Source organism: Pollicipes pollicipes, unplaced genomic scaffold (assembly GCF_011947565.3).
Source record: "Pollicipes pollicipes isolate AB1234 unplaced genomic scaffold, Ppol_2.1 Scaffold_6052;HRSCAF=7182_pilon_pilon_pilon, whole genome shotgun sequence".
Classification (NCBI taxonomy): Eukaryota; Metazoa; Arthropoda; class Thecostraca; order Pollicipedomorpha; family Pollicipedidae; genus Pollicipes; species Pollicipes pollicipes.
The window spans coordinates 22,813,565-22,839,405 of record NW_023596805.1 but is presented as its reverse complement, the minus strand read 5'-3'; the positions used below and the strand labels follow the sequence as shown (position 1 = coordinate 22,839,405).

The window sequence follows — 25,841 nt, the reverse complement described above, 5'->3', positions numbered from 1 at the left end:
GCCGTTCGCCGAGCGGCAACGGAGAAAGACAATAGGCCCTGAGGCGAGAACGGTGGCAGGAAGTGTTGACTTCGCGGCTAAGGTGTTCTTCGGGCTAGGTAAATTTGAACTAAAATACCATACAATGCATTCCATACGTCCACCATTTCAGATGTGTGCTAGGGATCTTGAAAACCTAACTTTATGTTATAATAGCCTACGAAAGAAACTTGGAGAGATCGGTCTGCCCAATTTCGACAACTTGGGAACCACCCGCCGTAGCCGTTTTTACTGCGTTAAACCCAATACGTCCATTAACAACAGGCGGGCAGCACCAGGAGACGACGGGAAGAGCAGAGTTTCCTGCCACCAGCGGTCTGGTGAACCGAAAATCAACTCTCATGATATTTGGGGATACAGAAATACCTGGTTTCATGGTGCAATGTGGTCTGGCAATGGTATCTCGCACGGCGCAACAATCGGATCCCGCATGGTTGCAACAATCCTCCGCATGGCGCAACAATCGGACATCGCATGGCGCCAGCAATCGGACCCTCGCATGGCGCAACAATCGCACCTCGCATGGCGCGACAATGCTCCAACAGGACTCGCTTTTGAAGGATACCTCATGACTTAAAGCACGATCTCCTGCCAATCGGGACTTACTTGGCACAAGCGTCGACGGTAATGGTCCTTTCTCCGTCAAGTAGGTGGGTTGGGCTCTTGACCTCGATCTCGAATGTGGGCAGTACGTATTCTTCCACAGCAAAATTTTTTGTTTCCGAACTCTCAGTCGTCTTCACATGGATACTCCAGCTGCCCTGGAAGTCATTTTCAGCGGCTTTTATGTGACTTCTTAGCATGAAATGCTACGGCAGTGTATCAGCAGAAGTACCTGAATCGCATCTTCATGGACGATTCATACAGCAGGGTGCAATTTCATATGAGAGTGGAGAGGGAGGGGGGTATAATTACATTAGGGAGACCCCTAGACCTTCATGCGACCTCACCAGGGGCGGCTCCTCGGTGAGCTGCACCTCCAGCTGGATCAGGCCTCCGCTGGTCTTGATGTCCCTCCACTGGGCGATGCGGATGTCGTCTGGGCTGGTCACCCACACCTCAGGAACCTGAGGTGGGTGGGCAAACGTGAAAGAAAACAAAAAACTTCTGCCACGTGGCCATTGTCGTACGTTATGCAAAGCTCTGCAGTCAACCGATTCCGCGACTCACTTCTTTCAGAATTAAGGCGCTTCTTTTCATCATGAAGTCAATCTAAAAGCCCCATTAGGAGCTGTGCACAGCTCCACACTACTTTTCCTTTCATCAGCAACAGTGTCGCCGCGAATGCCAAATAGGGACTTGGGCGGTGCTGCACCACTACCTTCATGAATTTCTTGGCGGCAACTGCAGCTACCGCAAATCAGTCGGCTGTAAATCACAGCGAGGTCCGACAGCTCACGTTTTCGATGATCGGCGTGAGGTCATATCTCAGGGATATGACACGGATCAGGACTTTATCCCCGGGGCGGTATCGGGGCTTGTCCGTCTGGATCAGCGTCACCAGCGTGAAGGCCTTGATGGACACCTGAAAAACAAAAAAACAACATTACGCCGGACGTCAGCTGCGTCAACATCGAGAACGTTTACCTGGAAATGGTCTCGGCATTTGTAAAACTATTTCGTGCGCCATTAGCGCCTTGCTAATATTTGTTCTTGCAGCTGTATGACCTCCAGCGTTGCAGCACCGGGAACGCCGCAGCAATGCAGCACCTGCAGCGCCTTGGGAGCCCCTTTGCCGGTACGGAATCCTTTTGTGTCAGTCAGAGTGCCTATACAGAGGCATCGCCGTGGATTTTTAGCTGTGCGGGGAGTTTGGTGGGACCACGGGGTCTCCTCAGAGGGGACATTTTAACACTGTCTTATTCAATAGGGACGGACATGAGTGATATGTATCTTTTTATGAAATTGCCAGCTGATATCAAAGCGAACAAATATCGACAGTTAAAAAATGTTCATGGCTAGGGTGGAGGGTAGGGGTGCCTTCTGGTCATCTAGTCAAGGTGTCTAAGGATTGTCGTGGAACAAGATCATCTGTTTCCGAAAGAGGCATCCTGATGCATAGAGGAGTTAACAGGATGCGGCTGATTGACGAAGGGGGTCTCAAAATGCAACGAAGGGGCCTCATTATCACAAAACAAGGCATCCTGATCATGAGTCGCGGTCATTCGATGCATTTAAGAGAAGTACTGTTCCAGAAATTGAGCCTCCAGACTAAAAAGGATGCCTCCTAACCCAGAACAGCGTCTGCTCGTTTGTAACGGGGCCTCCTGGGGCAGCAAAGGGACTTCCTTAACTAATATTAAGCCTTCTAATCTAGCGGATAGGCTACCCACATTCCAAAACGTAACCTCACGATCCAGAAAACTAGCTTTGTGATGTAGAAAAGCGAGCTTTGATAATGACTGGTAGCTACAATGCCTGTTGCTTGGAGAAACGTCCTTCATGAAAGTTTTAAGGGGGAAGAAACACGCTCTTGCCTTCTGCCTATCGGTAGGAGGGGGGGGGGGGGGGAAAGACAACTGCTTCTTCTGTGTCTATTTCAATGCAGGGTCACATTCTCTGATCAGAACGCCTCCTACGCCAGGAAGGGGATCGATGTGTGATGCATCGCTTCTAATGACTACCGCATTGATTACGGGGGGGGGGGGGCGTGTCACCAGAATGGTAGCCGGTAAGAATATAGTGCTTGGACGGGAAGACTCTTCAGTCCCTGACAGGGACAGGCAACGGTCCCCTTGGCGTTCTATCAGGGGACCCTCTGCCCTGAAAAAGTAAGGGGTTCTCCCGGGTTTCCATCGGCGTGGCACCTAAATGAATGCGCCCGTTGGCATCAGCAAAAGCAGATGAAAAGTTGAGAGCGTGAGAGCCTATTGCTGTGCTGTTTCCTCATCAAGACCGCGGCCGCGTACAGGCTCCACTGGAGCTCTTCATCAGGAGACCGTCGCATCATCCAGCGCATCTGCGAGTAACTGCGCGGACTGCTGCTGAAAACTGCATCATGCTTCCATCACCCCATGGAAAAGTGCTTATCACAAAAACCAAAAGTTTGGGTCGACTCAGCTTGCACAATTTATAAATATTAAGACGTGACCCACCCCGTCTATGGTCTTACTACTGTGAACTAGCTTGTGCATGAGACGTGAAATGCAATGAAATCAGATTGATAAAATGGCACTGCATGCAAAAAAACACATGAATGAATGAATGAATGAAAAAAACATGAAGGAAAAAGCGAGAAGAAACGTGGATGCAAAAAAACGCTGACACGCATGATGACTATATGCACTATTGTGTCATTAGCATACTCTGGAACACGCACTGGAGACGTCTCTGAGAAGAGCAGTCCGGCGGCGTTGGCAATGGTGAGAGCCAGTTGACCCGTTCCAATGGACGCCGAGCGCAGCACGACCAGATAAAAACAGTGCTCGCCATCAGCTGAGAAGGATGGCAGAGTCAGTGCAACAGCCAATCAGAAGGGCTGATCGGAACCTAGCCAATGAGAGCGTTAGTGAGGGCCGATGACACCTCGGGGCCGTTACTAGCAACATGGCTCTTCTCCACTCCACACGCTACCCTAGGGTTAATACCCACCTATTATCCACACGTCATCTGTTGTGTCTACCCGTCACTCACCCGTTTCAATTTTCCAGCGATTCCGTTATGAATTATGGAAGAGTTTTGCGGAATATTGCACCCAAATTTACTGTTGTGTGCTAATCACTACCAAAGTAGTTCGAACTGAACTCAATGTGACAAAAAAGTGCAAGTAACAGCAAAGTGCATAGCTTTTTAAGCATCTACTTGATATTTCCCTAATACCTTGCACATGCCCGCATCTACGCCCACAACATGGTGCGTCACGCAGCGAACCAGCGGCTTGAAAGCAGTACGAAGCTGCGTCAAAAGATAGCTCTGAGATTGTAGTCTCTGCTAGATGGCAGTAGGTGAATGTTTGCTCATATTAGCCAAACTTACTTACTTATGTAAATTTTTTGTCGCAATTTTCCACCGCAAATAAACCAAGAATACTTTTAAAGCAATTCGAAACCAGATGTCCCTCCCATTTGTTGATTTAAACAAACATTTCTCAATATTACAGCTGAATTCTACGCAATAGAAAGACTAAACGCCTAAAAGAGGGATGCATGCCACATTGATTGCATCCTTTGCCCAGATCGATATTGACACAACACTACACTTGCAACGCTTACCATAAACGGCGCCTGTTCCCGTATTCAAGACACCGATGCGCTGCTCAGTAACCAATGAGCGTGTATGAAGTGCTCATGGAACTTTACTAATTATTTCCTTTTTAATGGCCAACACATACACACACTGATGCCAAGTCCTAGTATGGCAACGGTCAAAGCAAGTGTCAAGACTTGTCGATGCTTTGTCGTCTCGATTTTACCAGCTTTCTTACCAACCATCTTAATCAAAACACAAACACGTTATAGGCGTTGTTTTGGATGCCACAAATCAGGTAAGATTAAGAGTGATTACATCAGGGGAAGTTTGAATAGTCCGTACGTATTCAATCAAGTGAAAATAATGGTTTTCCTTGCAGTTTTCATCGGAAAAATTAGGTAAAATGTGACTAACCTGCGCCCTGCTGGGCCCTTCTCCGTAACGCGGGCTGACAGGCCATCGCTAGTTCGCCGAATGTGACACTATGGTTTCCTAAAAGCTTGCACAAATCAACCCTTTACTCATTTGATGTGGATACGGATGGCTTTATCCGACACTTGCAGTCTTCTCGTTACTGCCAGTCACAACGGCAGGGGCAATTACTAGCCGCCAATCATGGTGGCAAAGCAATGGAGTTAGACAAAAGGACAGCCACCGCGACAAAAGATCACAACTGGGTAATCCGGCACACTGGGTATCAGTGTTTATCAGTATCAGGGTCAGTATCAGGTAACAGTGTCAATGAGCTTGCGGCGCAGGGGTATCGTCGGTAATTGACAACCACTCATCAGTATGTAGAATGTCACTGATGCCTCACCGCACGTACGTCACAGAGAGTGAATTAAGTATAAGTGGACCTGAAGGGGTTGAAATCCAAGACCCCACTGTACACGGCCCTTTAAAACTCACCGTCTACCGTGTCCGGTATCGGCTCCACCTGCAACGACGAGATGTCGCTCTCAGCCTCACCCGAGAGGGTGAGGCTCACGTTCCGCCCCGGCCCGGGCAGGTTGAAGAGCTTGACGCATACGCGCTCGTTGGTGCCCGTTTGTAGCCTCTTGGGCGCCGTGAAGAGGAAGCCGCTAAGGAAGGGGATGACGTCATCCGTTAGACGCGCTGCGTGACTGGGGAGGTCCTGCATCACAGCTGGGCTGGCGGAGTCCTAGAACAGTTGGAGGATGAGGCAAACGGCAAACTATGCACCACCTTATGCTACGATACTAAAATCCCGCATGTCCGCTCCCGCCCACGTGTACAATTTTGCGACGGTTCGAAAGGGCATGAACGAGCTGAGATATGGCTGCAGCCCAACATGAAGAAGGGCAAGAAGGTACTGAGCTGCGAAAGCGGGCAAAACCACGCCTGTGCGAATCTTCGTCCGACGCGATCTTTGCCGATTTGCGTCGCACGTAATAAATCCCAGGCAAAATTTCATTACATTCCGGGTTCTAATGGCGGCAGGCCGCTGGCTGTAACACGTGGGTTTGCGAGGTGATAATTCCGAACGATGACCGGCATAACGCAAAGCCGTTTCTTAAGTGTGGAGTGGGCTACGGCAGGGTTCGCGCAAGGCTTGGTATGCGGTACTGAGGGAAGACGTGTGACCTGTCTTAGGTAAACCTTGCGTGTTGCCAAAGGGAGTATGTCCCTCTCCGCTTATGTACGTGAGCCGGAGTGTTAATTTGGATCCTTTTGCGATGGTCCTAGCCCCCTCGAACCAATGTTCATTAACACGCCCCCACGTGGCCTGTTGAATTACCTTCGCGTGGTGGTCAATTTAACTTCCTCTGAGACCCCCCAAAAAACTAACAAAGCTGGAGAAACAATCCCATGGAGTGGTTTGGTCTGTATGCAAACTCACTTGTGCTAAATTTGAGGATCCTAGGTCATGACATTGGGATCAAATAAGGTCGAACAAGGTCAAACTCAAAATGTATGTTCAAAGTGCCCCAGACCTCCTCATGGAACCACTTTGAGCGTACATACCGCTGGTAAGAAAAATATCAGTAGTTTTTATGGAAGTTCCGTGACCTGGTTTGACCTTGGGAAGGTTATGGTGGCCGAAGTCCTGCAGAATTACTACTGTTTTGGCACTTGAAAATGCGTCACGGATTATGCTAGGAAGTATGCTACAATAACAAAATGTTGGCCTGAGCATCTTTAGGTCGGTGACGTGCTGCGACTTTAAAGAAATTCAAGGAACATGTCTGCTACGGCCCATGTTATTAGTAAGTTTAAAAGGAGCACCAGAACCTAACCCATAAAGCAAGCTGTCCAGTAAAAGAGCATATTGGTTTTGACCTTGGTCTGACCTTCATACATGACCCTTTGTCAATGGAATTCGCCTTCAGCTGACACACCGTTGTCACATCAGATTGAACGATTTCCTAGAAATGGCCTTAGTCGACCAACACCACCTGGCTTTGACCTGCCATAGGTCAGCAGCCTTGCAAGGTACATGCTATTTGAGTGCCAAAAGATCCACTATTGGATTGGCTTCAATTAGACAAAGCTTGGCGCGGCTATGTAGCGCCTTTTGGAAATCATTTCGGAAAACCCTTCGCGAGGAGAGAAGTCAAGTTCACCCTAATCAGAGCGCGTATTAAAACTCGTAATGTTTGCTTGGGTCTGCGCAATACCTTTTCGTATTGCTGTAGTATGATTTTCACCATTTTGTCATCTTTCGCTATGGCTCGACAGAAAGAGACGACGAGGAAGGCTCTCAAAACCTCTGGCGTGCCAAGCACCAAGCATTTGGGCTTTTTCAGTGTTGGCCTTCATCTCTTCATGGCAAAACCACTGGTGAATAAAACAGCATGTACATTGCTCAATACGTAGCTGGAGCCCGTCTAAAATATCTCGACTTTGTTCCCCTTCGACCAAGAAGGGGAACGTGCTTGAACCATCAGGACCTCACACGCGTCCGGCTGCTTGAAAGCCGCCGACATCGTCAGGGAACTAGCGGGTGTCAGCACCATGAAGTGAACGCCATTAACAACCTGGGGACGAGGGACAGTACCGAGCACTGCCGAGTAACGTCGCTGGCCGCAAGCGAGCGCCATGTACCTGGACCACAGCTGACCGGAGTCTCACACAGGGCCACGATGAATGCTGCGACAGCACTCTGCCAGGTCTGCGTCCCGCACCCGTCGATCAGCTCGCTCCACTCGTGGGACTCTGACGCTGTGAGATAATGGATGCAAATGAGTGCAGTCTCCCGCAGTGGCTAATCTTGCCTTTGCCTCCATGCACAAACCCAAGACTGTTGATTGCAATCACATCTTGCGAAATATTTGCACGCCCATGAGGTGGATAAACGCGGCCAATAACGGCAAATTCGTATATATCAAACCGATCGTGTCGGATCCAATCCACGACCGCACGACCCATCTGTTGCTCCAATATTCGTTCGGGGCTATATTACACGTGTACATTTGAGCAGCTCATTTTCCTGTGACAAGAACTCTCGCCTGGATATATTGCTCTTTCTAGCCCTGACATCAACAGGCCACAGTCAACCCTCCGTCACTTTGCTGTCAGTTACTGTCAGTATCCGTCAGTTACCTGGATAGAGCACGCGTTTGAGCGACGGACGTGAGCTGAATCTGGCATTCCAGTGCATCAGGGCTAGAGGCCAGTTGACATGGGGTGCTGGCCCAACACTCCATTCTGGGTCTCGGTATCTCTGGTGTGCCTGACTGTCACCGTCCCGCCTGCCGCGGTCCCTGTCTCCGCCTCTGCGGCCTCTTCTGCGCCTGAATGCTGCCGGTCCGACCGGCCGCCGTCTGGCCGGTAGTCTGCTGTACAGCGCCCTTGGTCTCAGACGCTGCGGCGGCCGCCGGGCACCCCTGGCCCTGACAATGTTTAGCCTGCAGCTCTTTAGCTCAGCTTTTTCGCTCACGCTCTGTTAAGTGTCCGGTCAGGTTGGTACGTCACTGTTAATACGTTGGAAACGCCACCTGCTTGACGACTGGCATTTCATCATCCTGGTGCCGGTATGTTCTGTACGGCTCGCTGCACCCAGAACCGTTGCTATCCAAAACGGAGTCCAGAGGGCCAAGCACACCTCATGCCACGGACAGGCTGGACGAGTGGCTTGTTTAAGATACACTGCTCGGATTGCTGGCGTCAACTGAGCCTGTGCACCAGGTGTGGGGCTGGGGCCGGCCGCAGTACCCACTGAGCATCACCAGGTGCGGACTGGGGCCGGCTGCAGTACCCACTGAGCATCACCAGGTGTGGGGCTGGGGCCGGCCGCAGTACCCACTGAGCATCACCAGGTGTGGACTGGGGCCGGCTGCGGTCACCAACGCGCAGCACCAGGTGTGGGGCTGGGGCCGGCCGCGGTCGCCAACGCGCAGCTCCAGGTGTAGGGCAGATGATGATGATGACTTGGGGTTTAGGGCGCATCGACTGCTGTAGGTCATGCAGCGCCCATAACTATCAAGTTATGCAGAGTCGTCAATCAGAAAAGTGCATCAATCAGGTCACCCTAAAAAGCCTTGATGATCAGCCATCAGCATTTTGATATGATTTTGATTTTGATCAGATGATCAGCATTTTGATGAAAAGGTTACTGGGAAATCTATAGCGCGAAGAAACTGGAGCACTTAACCAAACTTGACGGCGTTCGAAGAATCCCGTAAAAAGTCACATAGCGAGCGACTCTGGACGTGGTGTCCGAAAAACTGCGCTTTCGTTGCAGTAAGGTGGCGGCAAGCGACCAGTACGTGATGCACGGTCAGCGGGTCAGAGCATCGACTGCAGCATGGTCTGTCGCCAGCCAATAGCAGGTGACGGTGCGTAGCATATGTGTGACCTATGCGTAACTGGCAAAAGGGCAACTTCTTCCACCCCATTGTCCCGAAAGCACGATGCCATAGTCCAATACGGGGTTTCAGGGACTGCAGCTTGTTGGCGCTCAGCGAGTTCCAGTGGAACTGTCATCGCTTCTGTATAAACAACGACACAGCGGGGTACATGTCTTGAGCTGGTAGTGGTGTTATAGGAATGCGTGTCCCTGTCGTAGCGCGCTTTGCTGCCGCGTCAGCAAGATTATTTCCGCATATCCCCACGTGATTTGGGATCCAGCATAGAACGATCATTTTTCCTGCTCGATCCAGTGAGCTAAGACGCGATTTAATGTCCTGGACCAGTGGATTCGATGGGGAGAAACCGCCAACAGCCAGGAGACTGCTCAAGGAGTCGGAAAGAATAAAATGCAAATTGCTATCGTCCACTTAAATAAAACAGAGAGCTTTGCTGCTGGCTATAAGCTCGGAGGTGAAGACCGACGCGTGTGAAGGTAGTGTGAATGACCGTGTTGTGGATCCACACACAGAAGCGCACGCTACACCTGCGTCCGTCTTCGAACCATCCGTATAAGTCATCATGTACCCGTCAAGAGAAGCTATGTGTTCTAAGGCTGCCCTTTAAGCCCCGTCATGAGAACGCGTTGACTTTACATGCTTGATAACGAAACATCCACTCTTGGCGATGCTAGCTCCTGAGGAGCAGTCTTCATGGGTTTACGTCTGATGACACGTCGTAGGTTCAGGCCGCTCGCGTCTAAAAGTTCCCTCATTCGTGCACAAAAGGGGGAAGTTTGTGGAGACCGTTGACGTAGAAAAAGCCTTTGTAAGTTACGCGAAAACACTGCTTTGTAGGTGGGATGATCCGGGAACTGCGCCAGCTTGCACGTGTGGCGTAGTCCAAGCATCTGCCTTCGCAAAGCTAGTGGGGGCTCGTGGCGAGTCTTGGTGCTGGGTCACTAGCGGGTGTTGGTGCTGAGCTACTGATGGGTGTTGGTGGTGAGCCACTGATGAGTGTTGGTGCTGACCCACTGACGAGTGTTGGTGCTGGGCCACTGGCGAGTGTTGGTTCTGAGCCACTGGCGAGTGTTGGTGTTAAGCCACTGGTGAGTGTTGGTGCTGAGTCGCTGGCGAGTGTTGATGCTGAGCCACTGGTGAGTGTTGGTGGTGGGCCACTGATGAGTGTTGGTGCTAAGACACTGATGAGTGTTGGTGCTGAGCCACTGGCGATTTTTGGTGCTGGGCCACTGGCGAGTCTTGGTGCTGGGCCACTGGCGAGTCTTGGTGCTGAGCCACTAGCAAGTGTTGGTGCTGAGCCACTGATAAGTGTTGGTTCTGAGTCACTAATAAGTGTTGGTGCTGAGCCACTGATTAAGGTCGGTGCTGAGGCACTGGTGAGTGTTGGTGTTAAGCCACTGATCGGTGTTGGTGTTAAGCCACTGATGAGTGTTGGTGCCGAGCCACTGATTAAGATTGGTGCTGAGGCACTGGTGAGTGTTGGTGTTAAGCCACTGATCGGTGTTGGTGTTAAGCCACTGATCGGTGTTGGTGTTAAGCCACTGATGGGTGTTGGTGTTAAGCCATTGATGAGTGTTGGTGCTGAGTCACTGGCGAGTGTTGGTGCTGAGCCACTGGCGAGTGTTGGTGCTGAGCCACTGGCGAGTGTTGATTCTGAGCCACTGGCGAGTTGTTGGTGCTTGAGCCACTGGCGTAGTGTTGGTGCTCGAGCCACGTGGCACGATGGGTTGGTTCTGAGCCAGCTGATGAGTGTTGGTGCTGAGAGCCACTGGCGAGTGTTGGTTCTGAGCCACTGATGAGTGTTGGTGCTGAGCCACTGGCGAGTGTTGGTGCTGAGCCACAGGCGAGTGTTGGTTCTGAGCCACTGATGAGTGTTGGTGCTGAGCCACTGGCGAGTGTTGGTGCTGAGCCACTGGCTAGTGTGACTTGTCGCTACCGTCGTCCCCGGCGGTTACGGTGAAGTAACAGTGCGTCAGTTACCATGGGATGGAAGGCATTCAATTGAAACCACATGTGCAATGTCGGGTGGTTTTGGCTGCTTTCGGCCATTGTTTCTTTGATGGCAAGGCCGTATTTTCGTAACGCACATTTCATGGTAGGCTGTGCAGTAAAAGCGGTAAAACTTCGTTTATTACGCGGTTTTGCTATTCTAGAGCTTCCGATTTTTTCCACAAATGCGCCAGCTTAACTGCAACAATAGCAGCATGTATATTTACTTTCATTCCTTTTCTTAGCTTGCCTCAATTGCTCATTTCCTTAGAGCGTGTGCATTTCGACTCAGCTGCTGATGGCGGGCGCAAAATGGCCCCGGTGCCGACGCGCCCTTAAAACCAAATCACCACCACTCACCTGCTGGTGACGGGGAGGGTTCGGGTCGCATTATGGGCTCGCTATTTGGCCTTGGCTGGCATGGGCTGCAGCCGGTGGCAGCGGGCTGGGTAAAGGTCAAGGGACGTCAGACGGTAAGATGGGCACCAAGCATTCCATCACGCCAAGCTTTCGCCTCTAAGTTATTCCGCTGTCCGGGATTCTCATGTTTGGATGGCAGCGTCGAGACCCACGAAATAACAACCAGGTTATTCCACCACCAAGCCATCAAAAGGCTAGGAGTTATTATTGACTCCGCAGTGAATAAACACGTGACAACTGACCCATTGGACTGTATTTTTAGAGCAAAGCAAATCAGGGCAAATGGCCACGGATGCCTACCACCCACTCGTCTAGCATCCAATGAGAGCTCACTACACAGCAGCCTCTTCAGCTCACTTCGATTCCGGCCAAGCTTCTCTGTCACACACACTGGCCCACACCGTCGAACGAATGGGCCGGTCATCAATCACCCCGTCCGTCTGATCTGTCAGGTCATCCATAAATCCATTCCTCTGAAGAGTCTTGTCATCCATCACCCCACCCCTCTGATCTGTCTGTTCATCCATCACTCCATCCCTCTAACCTGTCTGGTCATCCATCGCCACATCTCTCTGGTCTGTCTGGTCATCCATCAGCACATCCTCTGACCTGTCCGGTCATCCATCACCCCGTCTCTCTGACCTGTCTGGCCATCCATCCCTCCATTTGTCTGATGTTTGGTCATCCATTCCTTCGTCCCTCTGACCTATCTGGCCATCCATCAATCCATCCCTCTGACATGTCTGTTCATCCATCACCCCATCCCTCTGACCTGTCTGGTCATGCATCATTCCAACCCTCTGACCTGTCTGGTCATCTATTACACCACCCCTCTGACCGGTCTGGTCATGCATCACCCCACCCCTCTGACCTGACTGGTCATCAATCACCCCATCCCTCTGACCTGCCTGGTCATCAATCACTCCGTCCCTCTGACCTGTCTGGTCATCAATCACTCCATCCCTCTGACCTGTCTGGTCATGCATCACCCCACCCCTCTGACCTGACTGGTCATCCATCATCCCATCCCTCTGACCTGTCTGGTCATGCATCATTCCATCCCTCTGACCTGTCTGGTCATCTATATCGCCACCCCTCTGACCTGTCTGGTCACGCATCATTCCAACCCTCTGACCTGTCTGGTCATCTATTACACCATCCCTCTGACCTATCTGGTCATGCATCACCCCATCCCTCTGACCTGTCTGGTCATCAATCACTCCATCCGTCTGACCTGTCTGGTCATCCATTACTTCGCCCCTCTGACCTGTCTGGTCATCAATCACTCCGTCCGTCTGACCTGTCTGGTCATCCATCACTCCATCTGTCTGACCTGTCTGGTCATCTATAACACCACCCCTCTGACCTGTCTGCTGCCAAGAGCATGTGCCTGGATCAGGACTGTACCGCACAACAGCTTTATGCTGTGGTACAGGCTAAAGTTCCTGGTTTGATATCTGAGAGCCTAGGCCAACACGAGCGCGAGGGGACGTTGTTTGCACTAGCCGTTTTCCCAATGGATAAATGACATGATAAGTGATTCAAAAGTTTGTTTAAGGTATGCATGAATTATGAGTACATAATAAGCATTCCCATAAGGAAAAGATTGGCTCAAACAATTCCATTAATGTGCAGGAAGTAAAACACATGCATCCGACTAAGCATAAGTTTGGTATGTTAAACGATCCCCTTTATTAACATTCTTCAAGCCATGGCTTCATTTCACCCGAATTCTATAAAAATACTACGCCTAGCAATCAGCAATATGCATCAGTTGAGAGCGATGGATGCCGGTTGTCCCATTATTGTAAACATCGGTGCTGTGTGGAGTAAGGCGGACTCTCAGGATCATATCGTTCAATGATAAGCCATTTGTGATCATGTTAAGATATGTAAGGCCTGCAGGCCCTGTAAGCGCTGTAAGCAATGTCTGTAAACAAGGTACTGTTGGTAAGTCATGTAAGAAATGCATACCTAGGAACGACACTACAATGATATAGGAGTTCGCGTTGCCAAGTCTGTGTCAGAGATGCCGCCAGATGTTTAAACAAGTTTTAACATGTTGCGGTAGGAAAAGATCTGACATCATATCTGTTCATAAAAAGATGGGCATGCTTATAGCCAGTTAACCACAATTTTATCAAATATTGCGTTATTACAAACATGTTTTAAAATTTAGGCTAGCGAATTCTAGCGGAGCGTTGCTGATGAAAGGTGCGAGGTTAGAAAATAAACGCTGTAACGTTTTAAAAAGGTATCAAAAGGCATTTTGAGTGAGTGGTTAGTGTGACCGTACCACCCATTTCCACAACATGAATTTAAGTCACAAAGAAACGCTTTGACAGCTTTTATTTGCACCCGTTTTGATTCTTCTAAATAAAGCGATGAAGTAATGTAATCAGGTTTCAGACCAAGTAATGCAATCATACTTCAGGTCAAGTAATCTTATCAGACTTCATCCAAGAGTCTTCGGACTTCACTTTTCTCAATGAGTGAATCGAAAACTATTCCTTTTTATAATCAGCCAGGCAGCTCCCGAGATCTCAGAGGGGAGAATGACAAATTCCACGCAATTCACCCGAAATACAAACTGATCCTACCAGTTCGACGAAGGTGGCGGTGTGCAAACGTGGTACAGTTATATGTACCAGCATCCACAAGCATTCAAAACGTGCGATTTGACATTGCACTGTGCCTTGCGTAGTTGTTTTGTGCCTTGACAGAAGTGCGAAACAGACTTCGTCATAGTGGGCAGCGTCTGATGTGCCAGCTGTAACACAATTCAAATGCAGGTGGTGTTGGTAAGCGGCATCACCCCACCTGCAGCGCTTCTGAGCTGTATTGGGAGTCGTGCCTTGGCGTGGGGCTCATCTCATGTGTGGTGTCCTGTGCCCTGTATTCGGTCGGCAGTGTTCAGCTCACAATGGAGCCGACACGCTACCGTTGAACAATTACCGCGCATGTATACAACTCGTCTCGCCACGGTAAAGAGGACACGCAGCTCAGCGGCGGACGGAAGCACATTCAGGCGGGTGGAGTACCAGCAGCTGAACGGTTTACCTTTCAGGCGCCTTCACTGCTCCCGCCGCCGCCACGCATGTCAGCAGCAGCACCACCCACAGCTTCATCACGATCACTGGGGAGCCGCCAGGCCCACTACTGACCTAGCCGGCGACTCTCCGAAGCCGATAACGCCGCGGCTGCCGCAGAGCAGGTGAGGGCGCCACTGTCGCTCGGCCGGCCCGAGGGCCACGTACGGGCTGCGTGGAGCGCCCTCTGGTGGCGAGCTGGAAAACTGTCCGTGGAGCCCCTGCTATCGTTGACACCATTGCAGCTGTGATGAAGCCGCCTGTGTTGCCGGGAGCGTCTGAGAGCGAGTTTACCCTGTCCCGTGCTCGCCGTTTCCATAGGCACGTGTGGGTGGTCTTTCACAAGGCCGCCAGGCGGGGGGAGGGGGGGGGGGGCAGGGAACCTGGAGATCCGGTTTGTTTGACGACTGCTAGACAAGCATGAATCAGCGCCTGGAATACCTGGGTCCGCGGAGACGAAGTGTGGTTTTGTCAGCTGCAAGGATTTGGTGGCAGCTAGCCGGCCTGCACCGGGCTCAAGTCCATGTCAGGGTTGGGTGCACAGCTTTTGGGTGGAAAAGAGTGGCTGGTTGTCGTGTTTTCTTTGAGATGCATTTGTTGTAAAATTATGGAGCACTCCCCAGGTACGCCACACAATGATCTACGAGGTGACATTTTCCATCTGACAATGGCGACTTCAACACCAAGTCCGTACATTTTCTCGCATGGCGTGGTGAGCAATATGTTGCAGACAACAAATGTGCAGGAAAGAAACACGCACCCGTTTTCGCGGACTTCATTTTTGGGAAATAGGTAGTGTTATGACAATGGCTAAATTGTGCTGATTGAGTCCGAGATATGTGTAGCCTACACCAAGGCCGCATGCACTGATTATCTGGCTGGGTGGTCCCATGCTACCGAGCGGATTATATTAAAAAGCCGGTCGGACATTTCGCAACTATTCTGGCATTAGGCTTCTGTATCACAGGGCTCAAAGAGTCACCCGGTAACGGTGACAGTTTGACTGGGCTCATTTGGCGCCGATCTAGGTCAGCTAATTGCTCAAACGGTGGTAGCCCTTATCTCTCAGCTCTCCTTTTGGACGACAGAATGTGTCATGACGCGTTGTGCTTCCGTTTGATAACAACAGTAGGTACAACTAGAGAGCTCCCCAATAGAACCTCTGACTGACACATGACTTTCCCAATGTCATATTGTTCACTCTCATCGTAAATTATCATATCCACATTCATTGTCAGAGGTCCCCGACCAGCCCAAGAGGCCCTCTAGCATCCGGGGTCCAGTCGTCATCCCTGTTCAGCAAGCGAAACTCTAGCCGACTCGAACCCCTTGCCGACACAGGACCATCTGTTACGCTCTGCGGATCCCTGACCGACACAGTGGTCTCATTGTTTCAGGAGTCCCAATTAATGTAAATCGCGAATCATGGCCTTGTCCTTGTTTGGGGAATGGCCTCCCGGAGCTCAGACTGCAACAGAGTCGACTGATGGTCAACCCGTCAACCGTCAACGCCGACTGATGGTCAACCCGTGAACCGTCAACGCCGACTGATGGCCAACCCGTCAACCGTCAACAGAGCCATCAGGATCCGATCAACCCGGGGACGCGGGCGAAGGGGCACGACGACCCTGAGAAAACGATGATGAAGCGCAGTGAGAGGACCGGATGCGAGAATTCGGGTGAGGAGGAGAGAATGGGCGGGACAAGGAGCAGGAGCTCACGCGCTGGCAGGGGTGCAAGGCCCTGAGAGGAACAGCTAACGCTGTCAACCTGTTACCACGGCTGGAACCCGAGGGGGCGCTAGTTACCTACACCGGCTGAAGCCTGTGTGATGGTGTGCCTGTGCCTGGATGGATGGAAGCCTGTGTGATGCATCATGAAAGGAAAACAGAAAATACTCAAATAAATACGGTACGAACGCGGAGCTTGCAGTGTGACAGCCTCAGCCAGCTGCACTAAACTGAACATGACATCGCAGTTTTCACTCTGTTTCTCTTGCCTGTAAAACAGTCAGAAGAAAACTAATTCAAATTTGACATAATTTTGATCTTCCGCTTTAAAAGCCAGTCCCCAAAATATCAGAAATTGACACGCGTGGTCGGTTAAACATGCGTTGCATTCTAACCGAATAAGACATAGATCAAACTTGCAGCCACTGCATAATGGGCGCAGCGTACCAAACATGACTGGCGGCATGCAGCCGTTTTCTTGACGCCACGGAGGGGGAGGGATAGCCGAACCTATGATACCCAATCTGGTGCTCGAGAAAGGGGGGGGGGGAGCGGGCTCAATCGCTAATCTTGGAAGTCAAACATCTGATACAACAGCTCCATAGCTGACTCTGTTCGGGTATGGCAACGCTCCCGGGAAGGTAAGTTGAATTCCACACGCCTACCCCTTCAATGACGACCTCACCCCCACCCGGCACGTTCCGTGACCTAAATTCGCAATGCGCAGGCATCGGTGGTTCAGTGGTAGAATGCTCGCCTGCCACGCGGGCGGCCCGGGTTCGATTCCCGGCCGATGCATCTTTGGCTGAGTTTGACTCTGCTGTTAATCCCTCAGCATATCATCAGCACAAGCCGAAGCGCATGTGTTTCGCTCCACAATGCTACCCGCGTTACATCGTATGTTTCGCATTACAGCCGCAGCCGCGTGTTCCTGAGGAACACGAAATATTGTTCATGATACGGGGATTAATGTTTTCCCCGCGACCTACTTGTGAAGGGCAGTGATAGGTCATGGTATAAAGCAAAGCAAAAGCATGCGCTTTCCGTCTGACGATGCCACCTGTGTTGCATGTGTTTGTTTCGCATTGCAGCTGCAGATGCTACTGCGGAATAACAACACTGTCGACGATGCGGTAAGTTATGTTTCTTCCGCCACCTGTCTGGCACAGCACAAGGATACGTCATGATATGAAGAGGCCTTAAAGGCGGTTTTTTACAGTTGAAAATATTTTAAAAGCGTCAGATGTAACGAAACAGGCTCACTTATAGCTATTGGCATGCTTTTGGAGTGGAAAAGCTCGAGACAGCAAAATTATCTGTTATCGAGAAAGTAAAATGATCTTGCCTGTCATGGTGCTCAGCTCCAGCTTCGTTGTCCTACCTTCAACATTCAGAGTTTCACAGGCTGACTTGGACACAAAAAAAATGCATCTGACTGGGCATCAAGTACACACACACTAGCAGTTGATGCTCAGCATACACTAGCATTGATGCTCAGCATACACTAGCAGTTGATGCTCAGCACACACCAGCAGTTGATGCTCAGCACACACTAGCAGTTGATGCTCAGCACACACTAGCAGTTGATGCTCAGCACACACTAGCATTGATGCTCAGCACACACTAGCAGTTGATGCTCAGGGTTGTTAGCGTGCCTCAGCAGTACAGAACCAGTGAGTGAGTGCAGCTCTCTCCTTCAGTGCCTACCACAGGGCCTGAGCGGAAGGACGTAGCCTGCGGGGCACTGTCAATCATCCTCTGTCCTCCGTATGTGTGCGGTCTCCAGTTTTCTCAAAAGTGGTGCATCATGCAGCACTGTGGGATGCCATCTGCCACACTTATCACACTTGGCTTTTGAACGGCATTCCTTCCACCTGTGTCCTCTCTTCAGGCAACATCTACCTAAGCCCAACTGGTTCACTACGTCGCTGTGTTCACCAACAGTCATCTTCTTAAATGTGTCACAGTCCTTGATTCCATGTTGCTTTTCACACAACACACGACTGGGGACTCGTCTTGTGTGCTTAACTTCAGTTAAAGACATGAAAGTTCTGGTCTTGCCTTGCGCGTTCCTCTTTGGAGCAGTTTGCTTCTATTCATGTGAAGGTACAGCAACTGGTCCACAGGCTATCCTTGCTTCAACGCTGACAAAGCGAACAAACTCCGAGAAGGGTGGATGTCTCCCTGCACTTTTTCCACTGCAGGGCCACGTATCCACTTCTCTCTTCCATCTGTCTACCACGTACTTTGGCAACTTCCTCACCGTCATCCGGATCTCCAGATAGTCATCCAAAATTCCACGATGCTGAGGAGAACTTGCTGCTGCAGCTTGGCAGTGCTCCATTAAGTCAGCAAAATCTCTGAGGGCACGCCCATCTCCACTTCTGACCGCAGTCCAGTCTAATATCTTCATGCGATAGGCATTCGACACAACAAAGTCATTTCCAAACCTGTCCGTCACTCTTCCGTTTGCCTGCCAGTACGCTTCATCTGTTATCAAGAAGAGCAGGCCCAGGATGGCTGTCTTAGCCTCACCTGCAGTATACTTCCCCAGGAGGTGAAGTTTTTGAATGGGAGAGCTTGTTTGGTGTTCAATGCAAGTCTCAAATGACTTGAGCCACGCTGGAAACTTTTCCACATTGCCCATGAAGATATCTGGTTCCAGTGTTGGGAGCTTGCTGCCCTTGTACCTCTCAGTGCGCAGGTCTGTGAGTCTGTACAGCATGTCTTCAGTCTTGAACCTTTCATCTTCAGCTTGAGGATTGGCTGTCTCGATATGGACAGCTTCAGCACATATGGCATCAGCATGGGCAAGTCTGACATTAGTTGCTCTTCTTGTTACACCATCTAGGCTAGTTTCAGCACATTGCACGCGGTCCTTCTTTTCCATCTGGGTCAAACTGGTCAACCACCTTCAGTTTGGCTTCAATGCTATTTCTTTCGGTTTCAATCTCTAGTTCTTCTTGTTCCAGCAGCAGTTGCTCTTGCTTTTGCTTCAGAAGCAGCCTTTTCTTGTTCATTGCAGCACTTGTCTCCAGCTCAGCTCTTTCTTGCTGCATCTTCAGCCTCATCAACACAACCTGTGAATTCATTTCGCTGCTGGAGTGTGACGTCCGGCTCGAATGTGAACCACTGGCTTCAGATCTCGCACAAGTGGCTTCAAGTAAACCAACAGAAGACAAGTGGACTTCCATCTTACATTTCATTTCATTCACTTCTGCAAGATTTCTGGCATGCTTCTCTTGCAGGTTTTCTCTTTCTTCGTCTTCTATCAGAGAACAGAGCACTTCATAAGCTTGAACTAATTCAACATAATCATGCTTCCAAACATCAAAATCTTTCCTGATCACTTGATCACTTTCTTCTTGTCCAACTAATTCAAACAGCAAGCTTCTATGTGACCTCGGCTTCTTCAACAACTTTCCATACAGCTTTCCCTTCTGAGCAGCTTGGAAACTTTTACCCCCCTCATTCGATTGAGGCTCTCTTCATTTCCCAGGCAGTGGCTTTTGCTTTTCACTCATGGATCAAATAGGACTATTTGGCACAGATAACCAGAAGCTAACCGGTACTAACAAACAATATGATCAACAGTGTAGTGTGGGTTGTGGAAGAAATGACAAGATCAGGTAAGTTAGCTGGAATAACGCATGGCGTCTCTACACCCAGCACTTCTTCCAGGCCAAACAAAATATGCCAAATCAGGGAAAATATTTACAGAACTAGCCCTGTAGCATTACTGAGAAGTAATCAACTCATCTTCTACATTACTACCAACGGACTGAGTGTCAGTTTTACTGTAACAGCCATTAATGACTACGACTTATTCTGAAAGCTTCGAAGCCGCCATTTTGGTGTTGCTACTTTATTGTACGCAAAACCTGAAATGAAAGGGAAATAACATTAATAAACCAAAAATACATCCAACCTGGTATGATGACCAATGCATCTATTGTCCTGAAACAGTAATAACGGAACATTTTAAGTCAGTGCAGTTACTCAGTCTTTGCGGACGCGTCCCTGGCACATCATGGTCTGGTCAGATTTTGAGTGGCGCCACACGAGCCGCCCACTGTCAGAAACCCCGCGGCACCAGGAATGCCGTCACGAGCGCCATCTCTCGCTAACATCTCGCACCACGAACAGCGCGCTTTATGTTGTGCGCCGTCTATCACTGAAGCGATGTCGCCCTACAACGGCAGCCACAATGAGCTAATTATCACCCGATGTGCCAGCGTGGCTCGGTATCCAACAAAATACCACCCGCTTCCCGCCTCGGGACAGTGTATTGAGAAGAGTTAAAATGTTCTGAACGATAGGATGTGATGAACCAAAACCTGCAGCGCCATAAGGTTCCTAAGATAGTCAGGTAAAGTTAGTCGTTGAGCATCACCATCAACCTCTATGAAATGGAATGCTTTAAGGATGACAACTAGCTCGGATGCGCAGACCGATGCGTGACAAAGCAAAAGACCGTGCGGCAGGACCCTGCACAAAAGTACATTCAACACCGGCGTCCGCTTTTGATCCATCCGTCTGAGTCTTCATGTGATCTGGGTATGACTGGATCAACTACAATGACCTTAGCCGGATTTCCGTCCGGGGCACCTACCTCTTACCAAACTGTGAAAGTGAGATATCGTTTGCTGGTGGGTAGAGCTTCGAAGAACGGGTCTCAGGAATTTCCCAACGAATCACGTGCCGTGTGTTAATACCACATCCCTGTATAAGTACGAATATCTTTCACGGAGAAAGGTGCAGTCTTATGAGCTCCTCCAGTCAGAAATATGCATATTGCTCTGCGCTAAAATATCCATTTATATGCTAGGTGATCGGGGAACTACGTCAACTCATAGGCGTATCTCACGGCTAGTATCCTTCCCCCAGTGTGCAAAGGGGGTATGAGGGCCTCAACAAGGAGGCTCGCTGTCGAGGTTCTGAATGCGCCTGCTGTGACGAGTTTGGCAGTATGGTGTATCGTGTTCGAGGAGCGCTTTATTTACTCACAAGCCCCATTAATAAAACTAAAGAAGCGTGGTCGAGCTTGGATCTGATAAGGGAGCCACAGAAGAACAAAAGCGTTTTCCCGTTCGCACCAAATAACGTGCGTACAATACATTTCAGGACGCTCAGGGTTTAAAACACTTAGCTCGCAGAAACCTCATATGGTCTTTGTAGGTTAAGCGACGATCAAACTGCACGCCCAGGAAAGGACCGTGGGCTCAAATGGGATCACTTTGCCTTACAGCCGAACCGCTACATCCTGGCACATCACATCGTTACATTCTGAACACGTCGGCGACAAGAAGGCATAGGCATTGCTTTTAGCGTGGAGAATCGAAAGCCCATCGTGGCCCACCTCTCCAAAAGCACGTCCCCGCACGTTGTTATCACAAGCCCAAAATGTACGATAAGCGTTAGCTCTCCTAAGATACTCAAAGGCGGAAGGAGCTCTGCCTCCAAGTGCCTAAGCTCTACCAAAGGAAAACCGGGCCCCGGAGGCAGATACACTGAACACAAGGTTACCAGATGATGGCTAAAATGTACACGTGCGGCAACAGCATGGAGCAAGGTTCCTAGCACCCGTTACTGCGCAGGTGCATTGCACAGGTCTGCCTGTGATGGTCCCCCGCACCCCTGGATATCCAGGCCAAAGTGGAGTGTTGGCACGCACCCTCACTGACCCGCACGACGCGCCTCTCAGCCACCAGAATCCAATCAACCCGGGGACGCGGGCGAGGGAGTACGGCGACCCCGATAAAACGAGGATGAGGCGTGGTGAGAGGGCTGGATAAGAGAATTCGGGTGAGGAGGAGAGAATGGGCGGGACAAGGAGCAGGAGCTCACGCACTGGCAGGGACAAGACCCTGAGAGGAACAGCTTGCACTATCCACCCGTTGCCACAGCTGGAACCCGAGGGGGCGCTAGTTACCTACACCGGCTGAAGCCGGTGCCCTTGTGTGATGAACCATGAAAGTAAAACAGAAAATACTCAAATGAATGCGGCACGAACGCAGAGATTGCAGTGTGACAAGCCCAGCCAGCTGCACTAAACTGAACATGACATCGCAGTTTTCACTCTGCTCCTTTTGCCTGCAAAACAATGAGAAGGAAGCTTTTCTAAAATTGATATAATGTTGATCTACCGCTTTCAACGCCAGCTTGCGCTCAAGCTCCACAAAGCTTGAATGAATTTTGGAGGGAGTAAACTGACATCTGGGGGTGGGGGGCAGTGGATCACCCAAAAGATTAGAAATCGACAGACGTGGTTTGTTGAATCTACGCCTCATTTTACCCGAAGGGTAAATCACAAATAGAATTTGCAGCAGCTGCATAATGTGAAGGTACAGGCTACCGAACACAACCAGCCGCGTGCTGGTGTTTTCTTGACGCCGGGGGGAGCGCTAGCCGAATCCTACGGTGCCCCAAACTGGTGCTCGAGACGGAGGAGGAGCGGGCAGAATCGCTGGTTTTGGAAGTCAAACAACTGGTGCAACAGACTCACAGCTAACGCCATTTGGGTATCGCAGGGCTCCCGGGAAGGAAATTAAATCCCACCCGCCTACCCTTCAATGACGACCCCCTCCTCCCCCTCCCCCCCCCCCCCCCCCGGCACGTTCCGTGACCTAAACCCGCACTACGCAGGCATCGGTGGTTCAGTGGTAGAATGCTCGCCTGCCACGCGGGCGGCCCGGGTTCGATTCCCGGCCGATGCATCTTTGGTGTAGTTTGACTTTGCTCTTAATCCCGCAGCAAAATTATCGGCATGAACGGGAACGCACGCGTTCTGCCCCACAACGCCACCTGGTTTGCGTGCGTCTTATAGCCGCAGCTGCCGCTGCAGAACGCACAACACCGTCGACAATGCGGTAAGTTATGTTACCCTCGCCACCTGTTTGCCCAGCGCAGGGATAGATCATGGTATAAAGAGGCCTTAAAGGGAATATCTTGCCCCTGAAAATATGGAAGTAAACATCAGCTGTGACGAAAATACCTCACTTATAGCTGTTGGCACACTTTTGGAGTGGAAAAGAAAGCTCCAGACAGCACAGTTTTCTGTTTAATAGATACGCTCCTCAATGAGTCATGAATTGATTACGTCATCGTACCACGCACAGTATTGATTGAGAGCCAGTTGCCGGCCGTTATAGCTGGAAATCGCGCTGACAAACGCCAGACATGAACACCCCGACACCATTTTTTTTTTGCCTTAACCGCCGCATGGTTTACCATATTGCAGGATTTTAATGACGCTGTTATGACGAAATGCGCTCACCATTTTCGACGCCGTTTAGCTCAGAAACTGGTGGTGCTTAGGTCTAAGGATGGGCAAAGTTGTCAACATCACCGGAAGGTCTTCAAAATGCTCATATCAGTCAAAAACCCCATGCAAATGTCGAAAACACCTTTTAGTCCATTGCCTCTACGTGCAGGCCTTATATCCAGCAGAGGGAAACAGTGCGTGTCATGTCTTCGTATAAAGGACAATGCCGGGTAGGCTGGGGACAAAACGACACCGCGCCTTAAAATGGCTGCCTTTCACACCTGTGAGAACTGCACTACACGCACAATTAATTCAATTCAGACCACTTCATCATATGCGGGCATAGATACCGGAGCGCGACTGGCCACATTCAGGTGCCGGCTCGGGACCGCACAAAACTCCTTTTGCGGGAGATACTTACTCACGCTTACCTTTTTTCAATGTAATTTGTATGCACCCAAGCAGGCACGTATCTCGCACCACCAGAGTGGATGTGCCCATCCTGCGAGAGCAGAATTGCGTTGCCGATGGGGTGGCGACGTAGGGCAGAGCTTGTGGGCTCGACAAAGAGCAGGCTTTTGATGGGAGGCGGAAGTGGTAGGTGGGCTTGTTAGAGTGGTGCCAGGTAACTCGCAACAACAACATGTCAAAGATTACGAAACTAAGATTTACAATCGTTGCCGGGTAAAATCCACATCCAGTGTTAGATGTAACGATAGGCCACACAATGTTGCATGGATCAGCATAGATCATACATGAAGTAAAATATTCTACTAATGGGTCTCTACCATACTGTCCAAGGTACAGAATGTCTAAACGTACACAATGTCCAAGGTACAGAATGTCCACATTTCATAATGCCCAAGGTACGAAATGTCCAAAATGAGAAATAACCTCCAAAATGGCTCAGAGTGGAGGTGTTCATAATGTCTAAAACACACAATGTCCAATGTGCAGAATGTTTAAGTCTCATATTGTCCAACGTACCGAATGTCCAAAGTACGCAATATCCAAGGTACGGAACGCCCAAAGCACACAATGTCCAAGGTACAAAACGTCTAAAGTACGAAACATCCAAGGTGCACATTGTCCAAAGTGCAGAATGTCCAATATAGATTCTGGGGCGGCCGTCAGGATGTGAGCCATCGCCCTTATTGGCAGGCAACAGCATCCTGGGCTGGGTCGGCTGCGCATATAGTCAACACCATTACTGCTACTCCGCCGGAGGCCACCGAGCCGCCGGAGCCGACGGACCGTCTAGAACCGCCGAAGCCGCCCAAGCCGCCGGAGTCCACGGAACCACCGGACCGCCCAAAGCCGCCTGGGCAGCGGGTGACCACGGAGCTGCCCGAGCCGCCGGAGCCGCCGCAGCCGCCCCAGTCACTAGAGCCCCCGGAGCCGCCGGGGCCGCCCCAGCTAGGGGCTACGTTGCCCCCGCCCCCGCCGAGGGCCACGATGGTGTGTGGAACCAGCCCAGACCGGTAAGTTTAAGCGAAGTTGTCTGTCGTAGAGGACTCATAGTTTACTTGTCAAATCCGCATGGTGCGAAATTGTGTTATATTGGCTTTCGATGACGCGCATAAATTGCTTGCTTCGATGAAATTGAAATGTTCCAAATGATCCCTATTTTAACCCAAAAAAGCAAGGTTCGTTTGAACACGAACCACTGACTAAATGATAACACTAATCCAAAGCAATTTCGCTTGTAAAGCGCCGACTCAAGTTTTGACATAACAAACCAATAGGGGTGCATAAGAGCACCGAGTCGTTGCTGACAAACATAAAACTGTTAGTGTGTAATGTAATGTTTGAGGTGTGCTTGCAGCGCTGGGATACTGACTTTTTCAGCTGCACGTGAATAATATCATACGCTTATCGTGATAAGTCGCACATAAATGGTGATGATGTGAAATTCTGCACTTGTTTCATTTCAACGCAGCAAATTAAGAATTTCAAACATGCTAGGCTATGAATGCTGATGTGCTGTTCCCTTACCCCGCAGAAATGTCAGACATGCCTGCAGTCTGCAGCAGTCAGGTCCGCCGGGGCGCGGTTCTGTCATGCCTCCATGCCGACGGCTGCGTGCGGTGCCTGGGAACAATCCAGGCGCGCGCGCGGCCGGAAGGTGGGAGTTTTCCTATTTACCTATTCTGCCTATATGTTTTCCTATTTTACCTATTCTGCCTGGCCCGCTTTCGGGAGCCCCCCAGGGAATTTTTTGTAAATGCGGCCGGACGCGTTGTTGCGGTATCATACCGTTTTTGTTTGTTTAATACGTCTGGAAAACGTTCAT

At 50.3% G+C, this 25,841-nt stretch overlaps 1 protein-coding gene and 2 non-coding genes across 3 annotated transcripts; 2 read left to right on the top strand and 1 right to left on the bottom strand.

Annotated features, from left to right (window-relative positions):
• Positions 1 to 641: 641 nt before the first annotated feature.
• Positions 642 to 14,605, bottom strand: LOC119104363 (ovostatin). The gene is made up of 6 exons (XM_037228058.1): positions 14,526 to 14,605; positions 5,137 to 5,309; positions 3,359 to 3,474; positions 1,439 to 1,564; positions 990 to 1,106; positions 642 to 800 (listed from the first exon to the last, which is right to left on the bottom strand). The coding sequence occupies exons 1-6, from the start codon at positions 14,591 to 14,593 to the stop codon at positions 642 to 644; spliced, it is 759 nt and encodes a 252-aa protein (XP_037083953.1). The 5' UTR covers positions 14,594 to 14,605.
• Positions 14,606 to 17,011: 2,406 nt separating this feature from the next.
• TRNAG-GCC (transfer RNA glycine (anticodon GCC)) lies at positions 17,012 to 17,082 on the top strand. The gene has a single exon. It is a non-coding gene; the product is annotated as a tRNA-Gly (tRNA).
• Positions 17,083 to 22,929: 5,847 nt separating this feature from the next.
• Positions 22,930 to 23,000, top strand: TRNAG-GCC (transfer RNA glycine (anticodon GCC)). The gene has a single exon. It is a non-coding gene; the product is annotated as a tRNA-Gly (tRNA).
• The last annotated feature ends 2,841 nt before the right edge of the window (positions 23,001 to 25,841 follow it).

Coding starts and splice junctions, on each gene's coding strand:
- LOC119104363 (XM_037228058.1), bottom strand. CDS start 14,593: ATGAAGCTGTGGGTGGTGCTGCTGCTGACATGCGTGGCGGCGGCGGGA. Junction 5,310..14,525: donor GCAGTGAAGGCGCCTGAAAG/GTAAACCGTTCA, acceptor CCCCTTCCTTAG/CGGCTTCCTCTTCACGGCGC. Junction 1,565..3,358: donor TCTTCTCAGAGACGTCTCCA/GTGCGTGTTCCA, acceptor TTTGTTTTTCAG/GTGTCCATCAAGGCCTTCAC.